Here is a 15,211-nt window from a genome sequence, read left to right as displayed (position 1 = left end):
CCGCATTCATGACAGCAAACCAAAAGATACAAACACAAACGAATTGGAACAATGACCTATAATTTCTGAAATCATGAGACGCCTACATGAGAGGGGCAGGCCAACTAAAACCTCTGTTGTCTACTAACAAGTCAGCCTTATTTTAACATTGTACATGTATAATGCAAAACTATAACCCCCAGAGTCTGTAAATTATATCCACAACTACTGAACAAAGAATGGGTGCTACCAGCTCACTCTTCGTCTTCGGTTTCCTCATCATCGCTGCTAGCAGCTTTGTTGTATCTCCATCCATCCTCGACATTGTTGTCCCCCTCTTCCTCAGTCTCCTCGCTGTCATCCTCGTACGTCACTTTCCTTGACCACCGGTGCTCCTCAGGGACGCTCAAGGCTGGCAATGGTGCTGCGTACCCTCCTTTGCGCTTCGGGATCTTGGTCGGTGGCATCCTAGTGAGGATGTCTGGCTTGCTTCTGTTGGAACTCTTGCGCTTTGAAGAAGGGGCGGTGCCTTGCGGACCACCATCCTGGTAGTGGTTGGGGTGCTCTTTTTTCAAATGGAGGTTCAGCTTGTACTCATGAATGTATGCCTTGTCGCAGCCTTCATAAGGGCAGACGTATGGACGCTCGGCTGAGGGAGCTGGAGGCGTTGCTGAAGCCTTTACTGGTTTAGGGGGCTGGTGATAATCTCCTAGTGCACTGTGGTTCATTGTCGACGGACCTGGATTATGTAGGCCAACAACCTATAGTAATCCTTATTAGAATATTTTTCTTTCACAAGTAGAAATTCACATATAATAAGAGATCTTACTTTCTCATGCTGTGCCCTGATATGAGCTCTTAGTTTTGATTCTTGTGTAAATCTCCTGCCACACTCTGGGTATTGGCATACATGATAGTTATCCGCAGAATGAGTTTTCATATGCGCCTTCAAATTGAAATCCAATGAAAAAGCCTGCAATAACCAAAACAGAGCATGTTAATAACACATATTGCCCAGTAAACAGTGAATACTTATAATAAAAATGCCAAGAAGCTGTATTTGTTTTGATGCCTGGAAATATGACATATCAAACGCATCAACATGATGTCATGCATCCAGAAAAGCTTCTAGCGAACCTTACAAAGATACCAGAGACAAAGAGCAAGTCTCTTGTTGGTACAGCTGCTTCAAATTGGCATCTGTTAAGGTTTTCATTCACCCTACATCTAGTATATTCTGGGAATCGTTTAAGCATTTTATGCTGGATTGCACAAGAGAATTAGTGCATATTTCTTCCAGGAGTAGTGGTCAACAATGGAATGCAGATCTACAGATATGAGAGGGCAAAATCTGCATTTATTACAACAGTAACCATTGTTGAAACAGGATAGTATGTAATCTTGTGTGGAGCATCAATAGTGCATTTGTTGAATCAAGAAAGACAGTGCAATATAAGCTTAATGCAGCCAATGGAAAAATAAGAAAATGATCAAAGATACAAGTAAAGTAAAGAGTTGCACTGCAAAAGAAACCAAGCATCAGGATTCTCCAAATCCAGCACTAGTTACTTCTCCATGAACAAGTATTCGTGCTACGAATGAGAAAGCATACACATTTTTCGTACATAATCAGAAAAGAAACTGCATCCAAGAAACGAGTAATAACAAATGTAATGGAGAGGAGATGGTGATTACCTTCCCGCAGCCTTCATGAGGGCACACAAAGTTCTTTTCTCCTGTATGGATAAGAAAATGCCTCTTCAATTTCGAGCTATCTAAGAATTTCTGCAAAATCAAATTCAATGGGAAAGCATTAGTTAAAAAACTCAGAGAGCAACGTCACCACAATCTAAAAACTACTCTGACATGTAGGTAGGAGTGATGAATAAGACCTTGCCACAGTTCTCATAGTGACAGATATATTGTCTCTCCCCATGGACATGAGCATGCTTCCTAAGAGCCCCAGCATCAAAGAATGTCTTCCCACATCCTTCATAGCTGCACAGGAAGAGAACCTCGGTGTTCGGTTCAGGTATTGCAGATTCTGCCCCCTGTTCCTTGTCCTTAGCTTTCAAAGCTGCCAATCTATCCTCTGTAGATAAATGCAACAAAAATATTAACAACAGAAATGAAGAGGTTATATCATGAAATAAACAGCACAAGAAACAATCCAGCTTGCATATAGTTAACAGTCAAATAGCATATCCAATAATGAACTCAACTATCTACCTATTGGAAAATTGCATGAGAACACCATAGTGTTCATAAACAAAGTTGTGGTGTGCACTACATTGTCCACACCAACCAGGAGGTGTCAGCAATCCAAAAGAACCTCATTTACCATACTGGTGTCAATCACCAAATACAACATGAAGTTTCCACTAGTTCTTTCAAGTTTCAACAGAACTTACTACTCTTAGTTTGCGACTATGGATATATAGGTACTGTTCCACTGAAATCTGGAAAATAATAAGAGAAACTCAACAGTAACCCCATATATGCGCGCCTGAAGCATTACAAGTTACACATAGGTGATGCAACCGGCACAAAAAATCAGGAAAAGACTGTAGTTTTGCTTGGTCAGGTCTTATACTCTATCAGTAAGGGATTGGGAATTCAAGTAGATATGGATGAATTACTAGCGCCTAAGTACTAATCAAGCAAACCACAGTGTGTCCTAAAGCCGACGGCGATTCTCTATCCTCACAGCGCGAAACATGACGATAGCAATATGACACTACACTACAGTAACACTCTGAAAGGCTGCGTTTTTACAGCAGCAGCAACGGGGAGGAGGGCAGCAAGCAATCAGCGGCGGCGCCGTACCTCGCACCCACTTGAAGAGCGCGCAGGGGCCTCCGGCGACGACCAGGTCCTGCGGGACCCTGGAGAGGCAAGAGGTCAGATCGAAATCGCGGGAACAAGCGGGGGGGGCGAGAGAGAGCCAGGGGACGGACAGGCCGGGGAACGTGAACTCACCACTCCTTGACCCACCGGAAGCGGCGGCGGGCGGCGGCCTGCATCTCCGGGCGCGACGAGGGCAGGGGTGCCGGCTGGCGGCGGCGGCGGAGTAGGAGGAGAGGGCTAGGGATTGAGAATTGGGTTAGGAAAAGGGAGCGGGGTAGGGTGGTACGGGTGGGTAAGACGACTGGGGAGGAGGTCAGGAGGAGCACGAGGAGCAGTCCTCCTTGGTGCGTTGCGATGGGGGCAGGGCAAGGGCAGGGGCATGGTGGTGACCGCCTCAGCCTCCGCGAGAAGATGTATGGCTATCAGGCTATGGATGCCATTGCCCGACTCGGCGACTCCCCGCGCCGTCAGACTCCCAACGCAACACGGTGGAGTGGGGCATCCGATCAGGTTCTTTCTCCTGCCTTTTTCCGGGCGTGCGCTGCGCTTCGTCTTCCATCCTTGGTGTGAAACAATGGGGGGACTGGACGTCAGGACAGGTTCGGAACGGGGTCGTTGGTTTGGCGGGATAAAAAACGAATGGTTGTTAAGAAAAAATTGAAAACACACGAATTTTGCCCAAACAGCTCGGTTTTCGTCTAGAAAAAGAGCGGACGTTTTGAAATTTTTAGCGTACAAGTCTGGCACGTATACGTTATCATGTGTATAGGTCTACTGAATTTTACAGAAATACTTCGGCGCGACTAGAGGCTTTCTGGACCTACAAACAAAAATGTAAAAAACCTAGCCGGACCTGAATTTTTCATACATACGAGTTAGTTATTTTTTTCACGTCCATACTATACCTAGATTTTGTGGGCTCACAAACAATAGCTGGACCTGAAATTCCCGTTCAAACGAGTTAGGTGTTTTTTCATGTTTACCATCGTCTTCCATATTTTCCCTCACTACGGTCAATTATCGTTGGATCCAGTAGTCTTGTTCACATCGACCACCCAAGCAAGCATGGACAAATCAAGATGGCAATTAGGGCCATTTTGAACAATCTATCTAAACATGTAGACATATAGTAGTAGCTTGCCAGATTCGCTTTCTTATCTCTCTTGCATGTTCAGGCTAGCTAATAGGTTGTTGTAGAAGGTATGCAATTGCCACATCAACTCACTAGAGAGTAGAAACTAGCAAAGGACATCTAAAAGATTTATCATGCTACACTAAGTGATTCTTGATTTGCAATAGGTATTTTTTGCGAGATTGCAATAGTTTGAGTCTATGATGTTGTAATGGATGGTTTGTAATGCTGGGATGGCTTATAATATTGCAATAGCTGATTTGTAGTGTTGGCATCTTGCAATTTTGTTTTGGGATATTGCAACATATTTTTTTATTTTAAATTTCCTGTTACCATTACTCTTGGTAATTATTTGTGTGTTCGTCTTTGGGAGGAACGATGTACAATTCAACACTTCGAGTAAATTTAGCTGCCGGCCATTTTCGGAACCGACAGTTTGGCGTCGTCCGTGGGGAGAGACATCGTGCGTCCAGCACCCTGGCGATCGGATGGCCTTCGTCTCCGGCACCTCCGGCCTCGCGAGCCTGGGTGGTATGATTCGCTTTGGCTCGTTGGAGTTTCCCATGGCCCCGCACGTTGGGCTGTGGGCACCTCCCGTCTTCGCGCCCTTCTAGGCCTTCCGCTTCAGAAGCCTGGACTTCATTGCCGATCGTCTCAGCGCGCTTCGCCTCCACGAGGAGCCCACTCCTCTAACATCACTCGAGGGAGACACTCCCTCGAACGGGCCGCTGGCCGACCTCGACACTAAGGCGCTAGCATGGCGCATCGAGCTCATGCTCGGTGCCGACCCCTTAGCGAGCGATGTGGACCTGGTCTTGTTCTCGCTGCACAACTTCTTCCATCACCTCTCTGGGGAGACCCCGCTATCCCCACCGCACTCACCACGCAGCCAGTCCTCATTCGGCCTCACGAACACCTCAAGCTTATATGCCAGGGAGCTCCGGAGAGCCATGCTGCTACCTTCGCTCACGACCAAGTTCGTGGGCATGACGGGGTAGTGCCCCGCCTTGTTCCACGATCTCTTCTCTGACGATGACCTCCTTAGTGAGGGTTTCAACGTCAGGAATGTGTCGTCCCTCGACTGTCCCACGCTTCGGGAGTGCGCCATGGCGGATGTGCCAGGGAAACTGCCGGTCCTGGTGGAAACTGAAGACACGCACACCCCGCTAGACCCGCACGCGCAGGCCTTGGCGCATGGCGAGGACTTGCGCCACCGGTAGCAGCACCCACCGCCCCCCGCATTAGTGCACCCCTAGTGCAACTCCGAGCCGGACGCTCGTAACGCAGCGGGCAGCGTAAGAGCACGCGCCCGTCAGGTCCAGCAGGCCATCATCGCGGATGCCAACGGCCCTCTGCAATTTGCGCGGGCCGGACAGAACATCGCTGCCGTGGCGAGCTCCTGTGCAATCTGCCTAAACCTGCTGACCCTCAACGGTAGGAGCTCCTCCGCAACATCCGAGCACTAGTGGAGCATGCTGCTGTGCAGCAAGCGGAAAGTTCCACATCACGCCATCGGCACCCAGCCTCCTGCCCGGTCGGGGGAGTGGGCTCGCAGCCCCCGAACCCCTCGATCGAGCACCAGGAAGGGCATTCACCTCAGGTGGGCCATAATGCCGCGGCTGCGCCACGCCCCGACCCGGCCCCACCGCGCAACGTCCGCCGATGCGTGGCCGGCTCGGGCCCAACAACGATGTGCACAGCATCATTCACTCGCGACAGTTGGCCCGTCTCAACGCCGATGTCGACCGGGTGGCAGTGGACGCGGCTGATGCGCACCGACCTGAGTGGGAGCATGAGGAAGCACCTTCGAGTCGTGGCGGCCCATCGTGCGACCGGGACAACGACCGGAGCCCCAGTCCAGACGGCCTGGGCCCATGGGCCTTCGGTCATCGCATCCAGAAAGCAGCATTCCTGCCACACTTCCAATCGCCCACCAACATCACCAAGTACACCGGGGAGGCGAACCCTGCTGTATGGCTGGAAGATTTTCGGCTCGCCTATCGAGCCGGAGGGGCGGATGACTGCTTCATCATCCAGTACCTCCCCATCTATGTCAGGGAGCATGTTTGAGCGTGGCTCGAATTCTTGCCACCCAACAGCATCCATAGTTGGGCAGAGCTCAAGCAAGTCTTCATCGGGAAATTCCAGGGGACGTACGTGCGCCCAGGAAACTCCTGGGACCTCAAGAGCTGCAAGTAGGAGCCTGGCGAGTCCCTGCGGGACTACATCCACAGGTTCTCCAGGCAGTGCAATTCTTTACCTGATGTCATCGACACAGACGTCATCAGCGCATTCCTCACTTGAACCACCTGCAAGTTCCTCATTCACAAGCTCGGCTGTCGAAAGCCGCGCACCACCCGCGAGCTCCTAGACATCGCCATGAACCACGCCTCCGGCGAGGAGGCGGTCGGGGCGGTCTTCACCGATGGCCAAACCATGGGAAAGGCCAAGCGGGGGGAGCAGGATGAGGGCCCCTCCTCAAGGCAGGAGAAGAAGAAGAAGAAGAAGAGGGACTTACATCACCCCAACCCCAACACGTCGCAGCGACTGACCGAGCAGGCAAGCGACAAGGCAACAACGACCATTTCGAGCAGCTCCTGGAGAAGCGGTGCACCAACCACGGCTACCCCGTCAAGCACAAGCTCAAGGATTGCGAGCTCCTCAAGCAGATACTTGGTCAGCCCAGCAAGCGCAAGGGCGGGGACCGCGACAAGGAGGTGCCCAAGGAGCAGGGAGCGCCGGCCAAGGACGGGAACACCTTCTCCGACCCGAACGGCTGCCTTATGATCTTTGAAGGTCCTGAGGATGACTGCACCAAGCGTCAACACCCCAGACCTGGCCTACGAAACCAGGATTCGTCAAGACCAGTTGTTGCTGGCTTGGCTTCTTGTTGGATTTGAACGCGCATCGGATTACACAAGGTCCACCTTTGAGAGATATGCACTGCCAGAAGCTCTATTCCCAAATTTCTCCATTGGTCGAGCACTCCGATCACCTTCGATCGGGGTGACCACCCACTCAATGTTCCCCGACCGGGGAGCTACCCTCTCCTTGTCGACCCCATCATCAGCAACAAGCGTCTGACCAAGGTGCTGATGGATGGGGGTAGCAGCCTCAACATCCTGTATGTAGAGACCCTCGACGCCATGGACATCTCGCAGTCCAAGCTCTGCACTTCCGTCTTCCTCTTCCTTGGGATCGTCCCAGGCATGAGGGCGTACCCCCTAGGGAATATAGAGCTGCCGATCACGTTCGGCGACCGCAACAACTTCTGCACCGAGACCCTAATCTTCGAGGTAGTGGATTTTGAGGGATCGTACCACGCCATCCTCAAGCGTCCGAGCTATGCCAAATTCATGGCGGTACCCAACTACACCTAGTTCAAGCTAAAGATGCTGGGGCCAAACGGCATCATCACAGTCAACGGCTCCTTCAAGCAGGCGTACGCCTGCGGTCGCGAGCACTTCGAGCTCGCCACCGCCATCGCCAACTCCGCCGAGCTCTAGAACCTTCGTCGGACGGTGACAGAGGGAGCCCCGGACTCCAACGAGCCAACTTCGTCCAGCGCCCTCCCCTCGACCGAGGACACCAAGGCGATCGGTGTCAACCCCAACAACCCAACCAAGACCGTGCGGATCGGGGCCTAGCTTCTGGCCAAATAGGACAGCCACACTTTGAGTAGGTTTAGCTACCGGCCGTTTTCCAGAAACGATGCTATGACACGGCCATGTCCAGTGGCCTTGGACACGTCGATTTGGGTGGGCCATTGGAGACTCATAAGTTTTGCATATATTGGTACTGTCTCGGGAAAATTAAAACAGTTGAATGTGGGACCTCATAAAAATAGACGGGAAACAACCTTATCCGATTCTGGTCCATCTCCCGGTCACCTCTATCTTATTTCTTGTCTCATTTTTTGTTTTGTTCTCGCAAATAGATAAACACACAGAATTAAAGTGAAAACGGGATGGAACGGGATTCCATTTTCAACCGCACCGACAAAGTAATCCATATGCAAGCCATGTAAGAACGTCCCTAGGCTAACAAAGGAAGTGGGCGTGGCTCAATAACATATTGTTCTCCTTAGTCATTGCTCTCGATCGAAGTCTATTGCCAACACTTCATTCCATATGTTAATTTAACTCAGAGGCGGATCTAAGGGGGCTAGGGAGATCAAGCCCCTCTACCTCCCCAAAATCAATGGATACCCCTAAGTCTCCCCTCTATTTTTGGAAGAAAGAGTAAAGAAAAAGGAGGGAGGAAGAATAAGAGAGGGGAGATAAGCTCCCTGTTCATATATTTTCTGGATTCACCACTGATTTAACTTAGGGCTAGAAGTAGACCTATATCAAGATGACCCTCCAGTAGAAATAGTTTGGTATTGTTTCTAGATAGATCATAAGGCAATAAATAATGAGAGTATATGGACCCATCTTATTATCTTTTCCAAACCCCCTTTGGCTCTATGTACACTCTTGCGTACGCATGCATTTGCTATGTTAAATTGATTTTAAGATTACTATTGTAGACACCATTGATGGGCCTCTTCTTTGTATGATTTCTGGCCCAATCTCTATCGTCTAACATGGACGCGCCTTAGAGGGTGTTTGGTTTGGAGGGGCTTATTATAAGCTCCACCAATAAACCACTAATAAGTCTTTTTTATCCAAATATAAAGACTTATAGGTGAGATTTATGCTCATAAGCCCCATAAGGCCATAAGTCTCTCCGAGAGATGCTTATGTGGCTTATTTTCTATGGACCCCACCAAAACATCCCCTCTTTCTTCTCACTACCCTTATTTTCCTCACCCACAGGTGCATTAATGAGGGGTAGAAAGGTTACTACCAACTACAGGGGTTTTTATAAGCCGCTACAACCAAATACCACTTTGGGCTCGTAATAAGTCCCTCCATGTGAGAGGTTTATGGATTTATAATAAGTCCCTCCAAACTAAACACCCTCTATTCTTATAAACACCCTCTATTCTTATAAAAAAGAGGGTGGGGACTTCTCTTATATGCCCCCTCCCTCTTCAAATTTCTACAAGATCATGTGAAGCAACCAAACAACACTTTTGTGCCATCCCTCTGTAGTTTACATTTCCATAAGATTGGCCCTGCATTTGTATATTTCTTCAAGTTCTATTTAGTGTCAAGTTTGAAATAAGAAAGTTTCTCTCTAGCACCAAAAGAGTTGCACTGAGTAATGGCCCGTAAAGTTCCTTTAATAGAGCGCATGTTGTCATGCTGAATTCTTGTCTGAACTACTAGAACGGCATTGCTCATCAAATAGACAGTTAACTCAGCAACACAGATGGGAATAGATGAGACTGGGATTTTCAAATATTATAAAATTTCTCTGAATTATCTCTAAATTCCATGTCTACTAAAAGAAAATTCAGAGTTACACACCAGGGGATTTAAAAACAGGTGGATGGTCGACAGAGAGCGAAAGTCAAATCCCACAAAAAGTCACGGCTGCGGTGGGCTGACAGAGGCTGCATTTAATAAACCCCTCCCAACCGTGGACTTTGCCCATTCTCCATTTTTATATTCCTTATAAAAATTTCCGCACGGAAAAGACGAAACACAAGCAAGCAAGCGCGACCGTCTTCCCCGCCGATCAAATCCACATCGGAGCAACCACCGAAAAGCACGCGATTCCTACCCGTCCGGCCACCGCCATCAACGCCGCCGGTGGGAGGTGCCTGTCGCCGCTGGTGGCGCCCCGGCTCTGCTCCGGCCCGGAGCGCCCCTCCTTCCCATTCCCTCTCTCCTCGTGCGGCTGTTTTCCACGGCGGTTGGGTCGCGTCAAAAGTCTAATCTTCTATCTGCCTCCCGTCGCTCCGACGCCGGCTTTTCTTGACTAATCGGCGGCGGAATAGGCCGACCTGGGGTTGGGCTGCCTTGTCTTCTTCCTCTCGATCGGTACTTGCCCGGTAGTTGATTCCCTACCTTCTATTCTCTCTTCCCTTGTTTGGTGCTCAAAAGGGAGCATTTGCCCCCTTGGTTCTTGGTTTATTGGAGGTTGCCACCTTCCTCTTATTGCGTTGCTTCTTATCTCCGGCGGGCGCGTCGTCAACGCGACGACTCGAGTGGGTAAGTTTGGTTTGATCTTTGCGGCGTGCGCTTACTTCTTTGTTGTCGCCGGCGACGGATTCCGGAGTTGGGTGGGATTGAGCGAATTCGCCGCCAATTTCGCATCTTGCAGGTTCTCGCCTGGTGGAGCGATTTGACTTCTTGGCGAGTCGGCATTGGCAGGTCGCCATGGGCAGCGTGTGCTCGGCGGGGATCCCCGGGGACAAATCGCCGACGGAACTCTCGTTCCGGGCGATGGGTTTCGTGGTGGAGCAGGAGTTCAGGGCCTTCTCGGCTGCCAGTAAAAATAGGACAGCGCCCGTCGAGGACGCGGCAGAGCCTGAGCAGGTGAGCGATCAGTCGTCTCGTCTCCCTGAGAAGGGTTCGCCGCCGCCGTCCACGGGCAGCAAGGCTCGCCACTCCATCTCGAAGGAGCCACCGCATTTGATGCGTGCCGAGTCGGGGAAGTCTAAGGCCGGGAAACCCAGGAGAAGCACCTCCAGCAAGGCTGGTCCGAGCAAGGCAAGTCTTTCCTTCTGAAAATGTATCACTAGCTTGTATAATTGCACAGAATGCCGTTAGATCATGCACTAAGACTTAGGTGTTGTATTAACAGTGTGTGTCATGGCAATAATTTTGCTAAAAATAATATCACTTCGTGATCTTGTTTGATCAGAGGCACTAACCACTAAGTTCATATATTGTAGCATGAGGAATGTGTCAATCTATTGCGTAGGCATGGTTCATATAGTTCAGAGAAAGCTTGTTTTTGCCAGCTTTGATAATGCTTCTGTTTTTCTTAACTCTTCTTGCAGGTTTCAGATATAGGTTTAGCACTTGGTAGAAAGAGTACCTCTGGACTTGGGAAAGCAGTGGAGGTTCTCGATAACCTGAGTAGCAGCATGACAAGTTTGAGCCCTGGTGGGGGTTTCGTGTCGGCTCCGACAACAAAGGGGAACAAAATATCAATCCTTTCATTCGAGGTTGCAAATACAATAGTGAAGGGCATGAGCCTCATGCAATCTTTGTCAAAAGAAAGCTTGAAGTATTTGAAAGACACCGTCCTTCTATCAGAAGGTGTGCAGCGTTTAGTTTCAAGCGACATGGATGATCTGATGAGGATCGCTGCAGCTGACAAGAGGTTTGTTAACAGATGTATTAACATTTTGATTCTGTGTTATGGTTTAGCAAATGTTGTCGCCCAACTTTCATGTTCCCAAAGAATGAAAGGTTTCATATTCTGGACACATCTTTGCAGGCAAGAGCTGAGAGTATTTTCACGAGAAGTCATAAGATTTGGGAATCGTTGCAAAGATCCTCAGTGGCACAACCTAGATCGTTATTTCTCCAAGTAGGCTCTTACTGTTTGTGCGCCTTAATCATTGATATCCAAGTGCATTGATCTCACTAGTTATTCTTGTGTTTATTTCCAGGCTAGAGTCAGAAATTACACCCCAACCAGAATTAAAAGAAATGGCAAAAGCAGATATGCAGCAACTGATGACCCTTGTTCGATACACTGGTGTGAGTGTCACATACTCTGACAAAGCCTTTAGCGCTTTTTATAGAACCAAACTGTGTTTGGTTACATGTGGTATTCACTAATGTTTGCAGATCATGCTATCTGTTTGCTTCCTCTAGTCCTTTTTTCTGATTCAGTTACTATTCATTCTAGCCTTTTCTGATTCAATTACTATCTCCCTTGTTGTCTCATAGGATCTCTACCATGAATTACATGCCTTGGATAGATTTGAGCAAGACTATCGCCGTAAATTGGAGGAAGAGAAAAGATCAGTTACATTTGAAAGAGGTATTTCCATGTTCATCCATGTATCACCCTTGTAGCTTCAGATATTATTTTGCTGCCAGTCCAATTCTTCTGATCCTCATCAAACTTATTTGTATAAAAGGCTATTGCCTGGATTATTAGAAAGCTTAACATGTCGCCTTACATCCAACCTTCTGGGGAACCCAGTTCACATAAAGGCTATTGCTCATCAAACTTATAACTGCATGCCATGAATGAACAGGGGACACAGTTCAGATTATCAGACAAGAACTGAAGAGCCAGAGGAAGCATGTACATAGTTTGAAGAAAAAGTCTCTTTGGTCTAAGGTTCTTGATGATGTAAGTAATTTGTATTTAATTTTTCTGAAATCATGCACTAGAGGAAGTGTACGGATGACAATTTTCTGATTGTCTGTGTTTAATGAGCAAGTTGAATAATGCAAACTCTACTTCCTATTTGTAGGTCATGGAGAAGCTTGTAGATATTGTCCACTTCTTACATGTCGAGATTCAAGATACTTTTGGGCCTTGTGGTAAGCTCGCTCACCCAGTCTACTTGTCATCAAACTATCCATAGTTGCCATCTAATTACAATTGACTTGTCTGATCTGTATTTTTGGTTCTTATAGATGGCAACTCAAATGAATCCCAAGAGAGCCGTCAAACGTTAGGGTCTGCTGGGCTCTCTCTTCATTATGCTAATATCATTTCTCAGATTGACAATATTGTAAGTTTCTTGTGATACTGAAATATATCTTGCTACCTCATTTCTCTTTTGGAAATGTCCATATTGGTTCACTGCATTTATTTTCCATATTCAAACTATCAGCTATTGGGTTATTCTGAAACTAGCAGATCAAATATCTATTATATACTCTAGATATTTATGTTGTATAGTTCCAACTTGGAGCTGTATTAGGCAAATGATTCGATAAATTAAGGTTCAAAAAGACGGTTAGGTTGCTACATTCTGAAACTCCGAAATTTTGTTTTGTTTGTGCTGCTTTTCATAGCCAATCAGTCACCATACGAATTGTACCAACACAAGTATGCACTTTTTGCGCTGAGAAATGTATTGTGGAAGAACTAAATATCTTTGCTTCTGCTTGCTAGTGAGCATCATTTAAACATACATTTGACAAATACTATCGCCATGTACGATTAGTTGTTGAACAGTCCTGGGGAACTGTTTAGTAACCAACTTTGCTTACATAAGGTTTCCCGAAGCTCTGTCCCCCCTCAAAGTACAAGAGATGTGCTCTACCAAGGTCTGCCCCCAAATGTTAAGTCAGCTCTTCGAACAAGACTGCTAACTTCCTCAGAATCTCAAGAGGTATTCTGATGCTTGAAATGTTGCTCACTTTGACAGCCCTCTACTCGAAAGCTCTGTTTTCTAAATTGTATTTTTTCTGTGTTAGGTCCCAATCACTCAAATCAGATGTTCAATGGAGAAGACATTGCAATGGATTGTCCCAGTGGCTAATAATACGGCTAGGTACTTCAATTTGGGCTGTTTAAGTACATAAAAATAGATTCAGCCAGAACTTTGGTCCTTTCAAGGTATTGACTTTGTGTTAATCCTTGTTTGCAATGCTATACCAGAGCACACCATGGATTCGGATGGGTTGGTGAGTGGGCAAACACGGGGTAAGTCACTCATCTTCCTTTTACCTGTTCCTCAAGGTATTAAAGTGTAGTCCCAAAATGCAAGAATTCTTATCTGGATTGCGAACTAATTCGCGCAGGAACGAGCTGTCACGAAAACAGCCTGGCCAGCCCGACGTGCTGAAGATCGAGACCCTCTATCACGCGGACAAGGAGAAGACAGAAGCATGCATTTTGGATTTGGTAGTGTGGCTCCACCACCTCATCAGCTACAGCAGACCAAACAAGGGCGGCAGGTCACCGAGCCGATCCCCCGTCCGCTCCCCAGCGCGGTCAAGCCACGCGGCCCCGCGATCGCCGGTCTCGGCGGCCGCGTCCAGGGGCACCGCTGCCCTCACCCAGGAAGACCGCGAGATGCTGCTGGACGTGTACGCGCGGCGGCGCTCCCCCGGGAAGAGCAAGAGCCAGGAGCTGTCGACGGCGGCGCACGGCGGCGGCAGGTCTGCCCTGAGCAGGAACGACAGGCTGAGCAAGAGCAGCGGCAGCCACGGCCCGTCGCGGGAGCACGGCGGCAGGGTGTTCCCGCTGACGACGAGCCGGTCGCCCGCCGCGTCGCCCGTGGTTTACTTCGACATCGACCGGATCAAAGCGCTGGACGCGGAGCTGACGGACAGAGCGAATGTTCAGAAGCAGCCGTGAGATGCTCAGACACCTCCTCGGGTCACTGCGAGTTTTTTTTTAATCAGCGCAGTGAAAATAAACTGAGCATCGCGGAGGATTCAGAGGTTCAGGTGTTCGTTCTCACGGCGGGCGCAGGCAGGCAGGCAGGCAGCAAGGTGGTGGTGGTGTGGGGATGGCGACGGCATGGGTGCCCGGCCAGTGTACTGAAAGGTGTAAACGAACGGCTTGTCAGCGTGAACTGTGATGGAATCGTGGAAGAAAGGTTAGAGGTCAGGGCGAATTTAGGCGTTGGGAACCATGATCTCGTTAGTGGTCGTGTTGGTTAGGAGATTATAGCATACATAATGCCTGCAGAAATTCTGCAAGCACATATATTCATAGGCATTAGGCAAGTTTTCTCTCTTCTCCCCATCTAGCCGTCAATCTGTTTCTGTGGTCAGTTTGTGTACATGAACTGTGCGAATCGTGCAAAATTCTCGTGTGTGTAACTTGTTAGCTGCAACTGTATATACCTACAAATTGCAAGCTGAGAAATTGCAGTTGGCGTGTAGTTGAGTAAAGAAAAATGGGACGAACTTTCTCTGCAGTACCGCAGAGGGACTCATCCATTGATGTATGGGCCAGCGCAGTGGGATCTGCATGTCAATGTCACCGAGTCCCTCTACAGTTCTGCATTGAGTCTCTTGTCCATGATCTTGAGGTTATTGGGGAGCCATCCAAGATTGCTGTGGTGAATGCATGCCATGCCAAGTTCAGTAGGCCAGGAGATCTGGAGATGCGCGCAGCTTGCGGATGGATTATTTGCCTGGTGAACGGCTGCCATGGCCCCCCGACGAAGATTGCAGTTGCAGGGCTGGAGCCTGGAGCTTGGAGCAACATGAGCGCGTCAGGGAAGAAGAACATGGATGGGATCCTCCGCTCCGTGGCAGCAGGGGCGAAGACAGCACACAGCAGAGAAGGAACCGTGAGCTTGCTGCATCAGCAAGCTTGGATTCGAGGCGACGACTAGGCAAGCAGCATGACAGCATCCCATGATGAACGGACCAGGAACGGAGCGCCACGCATGATGCGAAGATTTTGTTTTTTTGAAGAAAAACA

General features: G+C 48.7%; 3 protein-coding genes across 5 annotated transcripts; 2 read left to right on the top strand and 1 right to left on the bottom strand.

Moving 5' to 3' along the window:
* Nucleotides 1-43: 43 nt before the first annotated feature.
* On the bottom strand, nt 44-3,369 carry LOC112888559 (zinc finger transcription factor YY1). The gene is made up of 6 exons (XM_025954795.1): nt 2,959-3,369; nt 2,806-2,864; nt 1,872-2,071; nt 1,675-1,764; nt 809-952; nt 44-740 (listed from the first exon to the last, which is right to left on the bottom strand). Exons 1-6 carry the CDS (start codon nt 3,000-3,002, stop codon nt 234-236), a joined length of 1,044 nt encoding a protein of 347 aa, XP_025810580.1. The 5' UTR covers nt 3,003-3,369; the 3' UTR covers nt 44-233.
* Nucleotides 3,370-7,053: 3,684 nt separating this feature from the next.
* On the top strand, nt 7,054-7,464 carry LOC112897547. The gene is made up of 2 exons (XM_025965869.1): nt 7,054-7,254; nt 7,339-7,464. Exons 1-2 carry the CDS (start codon nt 7,054-7,056, stop codon nt 7,462-7,464), a joined length of 327 nt encoding a protein of 108 aa, XP_025821654.1.
* A 2,049-nt stretch (nt 7,465-9,513) lies between these two features.
* On the top strand, nt 9,514-14,658 carry LOC112903667. Of its 3 annotated transcripts, XM_025972903.1 has the most exons (14): nt 9,514-9,888; nt 9,988-10,059; nt 10,172-10,560; nt 10,854-11,179; nt 11,297-11,389; nt 11,472-11,562; nt 11,755-11,848; nt 12,069-12,166; nt 12,291-12,360; nt 12,457-12,554; nt 13,044-13,160; nt 13,246-13,322; nt 13,430-13,474; nt 13,573-14,658. In XM_025972903.1, the coding sequence occupies exons 3-14, from the start codon at nt 10,228-10,230 to the stop codon at nt 14,129-14,131; spliced, it is 2,001 nt and encodes a 666-aa protein (XP_025828688.1). In that variant the 5' UTR covers nt 9,514-9,888; nt 9,988-10,059; nt 10,172-10,227; the 3' UTR covers nt 14,132-14,658. The 3 variants fall into 3 exon arrangements, with proteins under 3 accessions (XP_025828688.1, XP_025828686.1, XP_025828685.1); XM_025972901.1 differs by having other exon boundaries at nt 9,514-10,059; nt 10,222-10,560; XM_025972900.1 differs by having other exon boundaries at nt 9,514-10,059.
* The last annotated feature ends 553 nt before the right edge of the window (nt 14,659-15,211 follow it).

The sequence above is a fragment of the Panicum hallii genome, chromosome 1, assembly GCF_002211085.1.
Source record: "Panicum hallii strain FIL2 chromosome 1, PHallii_v3.1, whole genome shotgun sequence".
NCBI classification, from domain to species: Eukaryota; Viridiplantae; Streptophyta; class Magnoliopsida; order Poales; family Poaceae; genus Panicum; species Panicum hallii.
Note: the sequence above shows the minus strand (reverse complement) of the source record. Positions and strands in the feature narration are given on the sequence as shown.